This window comes from Solanum lycopersicum, chromosome 1 (genome assembly GCF_036512215.1).
Source record: "Solanum lycopersicum chromosome 1, SLM_r2.1".
Classification (NCBI taxonomy): domain Eukaryota; kingdom Viridiplantae; phylum Streptophyta; class Magnoliopsida; order Solanales; family Solanaceae; genus Solanum; species Solanum lycopersicum.
The window spans coordinates 741,444-749,834 of NC_090800.1; the positions used below are offsets into that span (position 1 = coordinate 741,444).

General features: G+C 32.8%; 1 protein-coding gene across 1 annotated transcript; it reads left to right on the top strand.

The window, feature by feature from the left end:
- The first annotated feature begins 2,337 nt into the window (after nucleotides 1–2,337).
- LOC101253614 (protein neprosin) lies at nucleotides 2,338–5,531 on the top strand. Its single transcript, XM_010318037.4, has 7 exons — nucleotides 2,338–2,938; nucleotides 3,200–3,286; nucleotides 3,369–3,626; nucleotides 3,718–3,882; nucleotides 4,007–4,060; nucleotides 4,155–4,301; nucleotides 4,717–5,531. Exons 1-7 carry the CDS (start codon nucleotides 2,747–2,749, stop codon nucleotides 5,092–5,094), a joined length of 1,281 nt encoding a protein of 426 aa, XP_010316339.1. The 5' UTR covers nucleotides 2,338–2,746; the 3' UTR covers nucleotides 5,095–5,531.
- The last annotated feature ends 2,860 nt before the right edge of the window (nucleotides 5,532–8,391 follow it).

Below are 8,391 nucleotides of genomic sequence, written 5' to 3' on the forward strand. Positions count from 1 at the left end.
TGAAATAAAAAGAACTTTTTAAGGAATATTATTATTATTACAATAATTTATAATTAGTGGCCATTAATTAGGGTGAACGTGGAATAAAGTTAGTTGATTATATATGCTCTAAAAATACTAAACACATTTCGCTTTAATCATATTTTTTTTTGTTTGTTCAATAAAGATGAAAAGAAAAAAAAAGGAAAAAAGAAAAACTTTTATGGACCAAATTGACTTATAATTCATCTTTATTCTCACGACTCAATTGCAAAAGATGCCATGTGCAAATGACAATTATTTCGTTCGATTTTAATTCGTGTTTGGTTTAATTCGATATAGAGTTTATTTAAAAACTATAAAATTTATGATCTTAAATAAAAAATATGTAAAATATATCAAAATATTTTTTTATTTTATAATTTCAAATATATCACATAAAATTTACGTTTTAAAATGGCCAACAAAAAAGAGACTCTTTTTAATTGATAGGAGTAATAATATTGCATATAGTTAATTAATAATAATTTGTAAAATTGAGAAACTTAGGAATAATCTTGTATATAATTAATTGGAAAATAATCTGTAAATTGAGGAACTTATGAATAATACGATATAGTTAAGGAATAATCTCATTGATATTGATTCTCGAGATTTATAGGCCTTTTGAGATGACTTGTTTTCATAAGATATTAGGTTTATCTCGCCCCTTTTTTCTTTCAACACTTTCACTTATTATAATTCAAACTTACATATATATGAATATACAAATAGACGCATAAATGTTCAAATAATCTCAATAACTTTTTCTATTGTTATCCTCGTGATTGCGTGTTATACATATACTTTTCTAGCAAATATAGTGATCATTTAATCATAATAATCTTGTGAACAACACATCCATAACATATGTATTTAGAGGTGAATCTAAAATTTTTAGAATATAATTGCATCATTAGAGAAAAAAAATACGAATATATTAGATCGAACCATCCATTTTCCTATGAGTAAGCAACACATCTTTCAACTAAGTGTAGTATCTCAAAGAGATCATGAATTCACACGCATTATAACTTACACAAAAAATTCAACCCTAAAATATTTAACGAACCTAAATATCTAAAATTATCGATAAAATAAATAATATTTTATTTATTAGTCTTATATATATTTTATGTAAAAGAATCTAAAGTGAATTATAAAATCTATCTTTACACATAAAAAAAAAAAAAAAAGTTGGTACCAACTATTGTCTCGAGATGGTAAATGGAGGGACAAATTCGAAATGATAACGGTTAAAAAAACTTTTGAATAAACAAAAGGGCAAAAAGATAATTTCACAGTAATTTATAGTGTGGACCCTACTTTGAAAAAAGAAAAGGACATCAGTGGTGCTGCATTTTCTCCATCCACCGTCCTTTTTTACCCCTCGTGTTCACCAAAATAACATATCATACACACCGATTCGCAAAGACTAGAATATACGTAAATTTTATTCGTATTTCGTTTAGGTAAAACCTTTTAAAGTATTTTTTTTGGTTCAAATGTGATAATTAAAGTATTTATAGAAAGTAGGTTAGAACATACAAGAAAGGGACAATAATAATAATAATACGATAATTAAAATATAACAAATGATAACAAATATCAAAAGCAATAAACTATAGAATACGAACTCATTTTACGTTACCATCAAGTCTAAAAATCATTTAAAAAACAAGATAACACTACATTAATTCGCGACCTCCTCACATTCTTCTAGCTAAAGTCGTGAAACTTTTGACTAATTTCTATATTATTAATACATGCATAACTATAACCAGCTATAACACAATTCCCACCTTGTTTGGATGGTTATTATCCGGTGTATTGTATTATTATTAATTTAAATATAATATTTATTTTAATTGTTATTTAAATTCTACTGTATTATATCGTATCGTTTAAATTCATCGTTAGATAATAACGAAAATATACATTTTATGTAACGACAGATTAGGTGAAATCACATTGTTACTTCTATATTTTCTTCTCATTTTGTCCTTATTTATTATTTAATAATCACATTTCATCTTTTTATTCTGCGTTTTCATAATAGCTCTACTTTGTACCCTACTTTTTGTAGGTTTATCACTCAAATTATGAATGTGTAATATCACGTAACAACGAAGAACGATACAATCTATCCATTAAACAATATAATAGAATTAAATACGATACATCATAAATAATACATAACAACCATCAAAACGAAGTAAATGTTGAGATAAGTTAAACTCGATTAATTATCTCTTATCACTTTTATCAAACGAGTCCTTAGATATAAACAATTTATTTAATTTTTTTCAAAAAAGAATTAGTTAATAATTGAAAAAAAAGAAAATAATAAAATACATGGGTGTGAATATGGAAACAGAAAAAGACAGACCCATCTCTGCATTTTTATTGGATTTTTCGATAGAAGCAGAAAGGGTAGAGAGAGAAGAAACAATCAAAGCAAAAGCTTTTTTAGCCTCTCACTGTCCTCAAGCATTTGGGGTTATAGTAAAGTGTGTTTCTTTGAAGAAGAGAAGGAAAAAAAAAGGGGTGCGTAGGATAAGCAGAGGGGGGTGTAGTTTAAGAGCTTGGTTATCTAGCTATGGTGGAGTTGATTTGAGGTGTAAAAACACTGAATTTGTTTAAAGGGTAGTGATTTTAGCTCAAATCTTGACTTGGGTGTTGCTTGTTTTCTTGACTTGAGGTGGTTAGCTAGGTTAGCTTAACTATAATGGCAGTTGCTGTGCAGTTTAGCTGTTTAAAGAGGAAAAGAGGAGTTTTTCTTGTAGTTTTTATGTTGGTTTACTTGTGGGGTTCTTTGATTTCATTATCTTGTGCTGCTAGACTATCTGTTTCAAGACAGAAGCTTGAGGTTGAAAAACACTTGAAAAGGGTCAATAAACCTCCCATTAAAAGCATTGAGGTACTTAGCTTACTTTTGTAATGGCTACAGTTCAAAAAAATTCAATCTTTTGTTTTTTGAGTTTTTGTGTTTTGTTACATTTGGGTTTTTGGCTGTTTGTTTTGTGTGTGTGTTGGTAAGGGTTCTCTTGTTTTTTGTTGCAATTTGTGTGTTTTCTTCCTCCTTTGTTCTTGGAAGTTGTTCAAAATTAGTTAAGAGTAATAATGGCATCTCTGAGATGAAGGTTAGATTTTTAATGTTGTGAATGTAATGATTATACAGAGTTTAGATGGGGATATCATTGACTGTATACACATCTCTCAGCAGCCTGCTTTTGACCACCCATTCCTCAAAGATCACAAAATCCAGGTCTATATTTCTTTTTGTTTTGTTCATTGCTTTTAATATAAATGACTTCTCAGTTTTTGAAAATTTATTGTAATATGCTCAGATGAGACCTAGCTACCATCCAGAAGGGCTTTATGATGAGGAGAAAATGACAACAAGGTCTAAAGATAGTACTAGTCCCATAACTCAGTTGTGGCATATGAATGGAAGATGCCCTGAGGACACTATTCCTGTTAGGAGAACAAAAAAAGATGATGTTTTGAGGGCAAGTTCTGTCAAAAAGTATGGTAAGAAGAAGCCCAAAGCCATTGCTAAGCCAAGGTCTACAGATCCTGACCTTACCAATGAAAGTGGCCATCAGGTGGAAAACCATTTCTTGATTTCATTGTCATTTCCTTGGAGGTTGTGTTGGAGTCCATATCCTGATTTTTTCTTTTTGTGTGGTTTTCCAGCATGCAATAGCTTATGTTGAAGGAGATAGGTATTATGGAGCTAAAGCAACCATTAATGTTTGGGAGCCTAAGGTACAACAGTCTAATGAGTTTAGCTTATCTCAGCTTTGGATTCTTGGTGGCTCTTTTGGTCAAGATCTAAACAGCATTGAAGCTGGTTGGCAGGTATATTAATTGTATGAATGATGTTTTAGCTACATTTAAACTATTTTGAGTTAAAAAGTTAGTTCACCTTCACATGTCAAAAAGTATTTTTGAGTCTAACAGTAAGCATACATGTGAATGTCAGGTTAGCCCTGACCTCTATGGTGACAATAACACAAGACTATTCACTTACTGGACTGTAAGTTTCTTACTAGTTTGAGTAAATTGATCGACTCTTTTCTCATTTTCATTTGAACATGATGTAATCTTTTCTTGGATACACTTTTTTGCAGAGTGATGCATATCAAGCAACAGGTTGCTACAACCTTCTTTGCTCAGGTTTCATTCAAGTTAGCAGTGCTATAGCTATGGGAGCAAGTATCTCTCCTGTTTCAGCCTTGAGAAACTCTCAGTATGATATCAGTATTCTTATCTGGAAGGTAAACATCCACTTTCAAGATTTTCAGCCTAATATTCTCTGCTTCTGTGCCAAATTATGGCACCAGTAGCCAGCATCTCATAAAGTAAATCAGTGTGACAAAAGTACACTCAACATCTCTAAAAGGAAAAATCCATTTTGAATATATAGAAAGACTAAATCTTTATTATTCAGAAACACACAAGTTGTATTGACATGTGCATTCTTGAGGAAATGTTAAGTAGTTCAATTGGTTGACTACATGAATTCGTTTCAAACACTTCGTTATAGCCTTTCCGTACCGCCCTCAAAAAACAAACTGTGCATTCTTGTACCTAAAACACACACGCACACACACACTCAAAAGAAGGAAAGAACTTAACTTTATGTTTGTTCGTGTTTGTGTAATCCTTTTATATTTGATATATTCATTGTAGGATCCGAAAGAAGGACATTGGTGGATGCAATTTGGAAACGACTATGTGTTAGGGTATTGGCCATCTTTCTTGTTTTCCTATTTAGCAGAGAGTGCATCAATGATAGAGTGGGGTGGTGAAGTGGTGAATTCACAACCAGATGGTAAACATACAGCTACACAAATGGGAAGTGGTAGATTCCCAGAAGAAGGTTTTGGCAAGTCAAGTTATTTCAGAAACATTCAAGTTGTTGACAGCTCAAATAATCTTAAATCTCCAAAAGATCTTGGCACCTTCACTGAGCAATCCAACTGTTATGATGTCCAAACAGGTAGTAATGAAGATTGGGGCCATCACTTTTACTATGGAGGCCCTGGTAGAAACCCCAATTGTCAATGAAGCAATAAAAAAAAGCTCAAACACAAGAAAAAAAAACAAGAGAAGATCTCATTATTGATAATAGTCCCCACCCTTGTAAAATTTTAATCTAGTCTAATGCTCTCTTTCTTGTATACCCTTTTGGTTTTCTTGATTTTTTAGGTTTGAGTTAGTAGTAAAAATGTGAACTTTTTTCTTTAGTGGGAAGTTTTGATCCTTTTGCTTTTTTTTTTTCCACCTTGAAAGGTGATCTCCCATGTAAGTGAATGGGGAAGTGTGGCCTAGTTTCTCAAAAAAAGCTTGAAAGAAACAAAAGGCCTTTTGTCATCTTCTTTGTTTTTCATTTGTTTATATACTCCACTCTATGGAGTAATGTCACTCTATGGATAATCAAATGTATCCTATTAGTTTAAAATTTTACAACCAAGTCTTGGTTTGTGGTTTGTTTGTTCAAAGAATTTGACTTTTTTGGTTTTGTTATATAATTTGAGTTAGTTGAGTGGATAGAAGAAAGGCATATTGGATGGGGTGTTAGTGGATCTCACTATATTTTATCATCTATGCATGGTCCATTAACTTTTTCTAAATAGCCCCACTTTTGTCTCTCCCACTAATCACAGTGTGTCCAACATGTTTATCTGTCCTAATTTTTTTTTCCCATTAGGTGTCTAGTATGAAGCATGATTAAATTTGGATTTGCACCGGGAGATTTGAACTTGAGACCTCTAATTGAGGATGAACGAGTATTTATCACTCCACCGGCATCTCTGGTTGGTTTATCTGTCCTAAAGTTGTTTGGTGCCCATTGCATGAAAAGTGATTGTAAAAGTTGCAACCTTTTTATGATTTTATTATTTTGAAATTTGCTTCTCTTTTAGGTAGAATATTTTGTAGCAAGGCTTGTGATACATGTTATGAGTAAAATATAATACTCATAATGATTCACTTTTTTATTATAAGAATGTTACACTAACCATTAGTAGAGAACACTGGTCTTGTAAGAATTTGCATGGTACCTTTATACACTATTATGAAGAAAAAGTTAAAGATGAATTCATACTTGTAAGTGGTGAAATACCAATGTGATCATTACTCTTTGTGAATATGTTGAAAACTGCATCCCCTCCTGAAAAAGCCTGATGTGAAGTAAAATGCCAACCTAAGACCATGTCCTTGAACATATAAATTGAAATTACATTTTCGGGTGTGGCTTAATGATTAACAAAATAATCGAAGACTCATGGAATCTCAAAAGTAGTAGCTAAAAGCATTAGTTGATTTCTTGCATCTATCCAAGACGTCAGTCGGGGTGAACAAGTACATGTAACGATGGACAACTGTGGATTTAAGTGGAGAGAAGCGGGTTCATTTGAACTCCGTCTAAGAATAGTTACACTATATATGCTTGTTCGCTAATGGATATTAGAAAAACTAATTTATATAATTATAACGGAGCGTAATAAGTTCATCCCCAAGTTCAATTTTGTATGTATGTTTGACATAAGAATACAACTCTTCACATAATATAGTATGAAAATTTTGTGTCAGATATGAGAGGTTTGATATTTTCAATGCTTCATGAAAAATAAACCTTTTATTATATCAGAAGAATTAATATACAAGGTTAAAATTATTTTTTTTATGTATATATATAGTAGATTTTGAACCCCTATATTTCTTTGCATGTTTACCTTTTTATATTTTGAATCCCTTAGTGAAAATCTTGGCTCCACCACTACCTATAGGAGGTAGTAGGTGTCCGATAAAATTACTTGAAGTATGAACAGGCTTACATTGAATTACTTGTCTTAACAAATGTCAAAGAAAAGTTTCGGCGAAATTGACATCGGAATTCAGGATCACCAAAAAAGATGGTGAGTACACACGAAAATCACTAAAATGAGGGGTTTACTTGCTCCAGGGCTTGTTTGACCTTGAAAATGGGTCGTTTTAGCCATCAGGGCTAACTGACTCCATAACTAATGTCTTAACGGATGTTTATGAAAAATTTTGGCCTTTTTCTTTGGGAATTCCGGATCACAAAAAATTCATTCACTATAACACACGAAAATCGACAAAAATTTGCGTTTACCTACTTTGAAGCTCATTTGAATATGAAAATGCCCTTGTTTTTCCTGTGGGACGAATTGTGTACATTGCTAACATCTACAAACATTCATGAAAAACTCGATCATTTTTTGCAAAATTTTAGATGACAAAAAATCTATGGACGATAGCACATGAAAATTATCAAACTCTGCGTTTACCTGCTTTCGAGCTCGTTTGAACTTGAAAATACCCTCATTTTTCCAGCGGGACGAACTAGGTAAATTGCTAACGTCTTAAGAGACGTCCATTCAAAACTTTCACCATTTTTTTCAGAAATTTCGGATCACAAAAAATCATGTACTATAATACATGAAAATCGACAAACTGCTTTTATCTGCTTTGAAACTCGTTTAAACTTAAAAATGCCCCATTTTTCCCACTGGACGAACTATGCATATTGATAATGTGTTAACAAACGTCTATGAAAAACTTTGACTATTTTTTTGGAAATTCCGAATCATGAATATTCCATGGACTATAGCACACAAAAATAAACAAAATCTGCATTTACCTGCTTTGCTTTACAACTCCTCTGAACTTGAAAATGCCCCCGTTTGTCATGCAGGAAAAATTGGGAACATTTTCTAACGTCTTAACATACATCCATGAAAAATTATCTAAATGGAGGGTATGCGAGCTTCGGGGCTTGTTTAACCTTTAAAATGGGTCGGACTGGCCATGGAGGCCAATCGGCTGCATAGCCAAGGTCTTGACGGACGTCAATAAATTATTTTACATTTTTGACGTCGAAATCCGGATCACCCAATAAATGGTTTGCTCTAGGACACGAAAATCGTCTAAATGGGGGGTATGCACGCTTCGGGGATTGTTTGACCTTGAAATTGGGTCAGACTGGCCGTGAGAGACAACCGGCTGCACAACCAAGGTTTTGACGGACGTCCATAATTTTTTTTGAAATTTTTGACGTCGGAATCCGAATCACCCAAAAAATGGTTTGGTATAGCATACGAAAATCGTCGAAATGGGGGGGGAATATGCGCACTTCGGGGCTCGTTTGACCTTGAAAATGGATCGGATTAGCCATGAGGGCCAACCAGATGATATCCAAGGTCTTGACGGACGTCCACAAATTTTTTTGGCATTTTTGACGTCGGATTCCGGATCACCTAAAAAATGGTTTGCTATAGCGCACGAAAATTGTTGAAATGGGGGGAGGTATGCACACTTCGAGACTTCCTTGACCTTGAA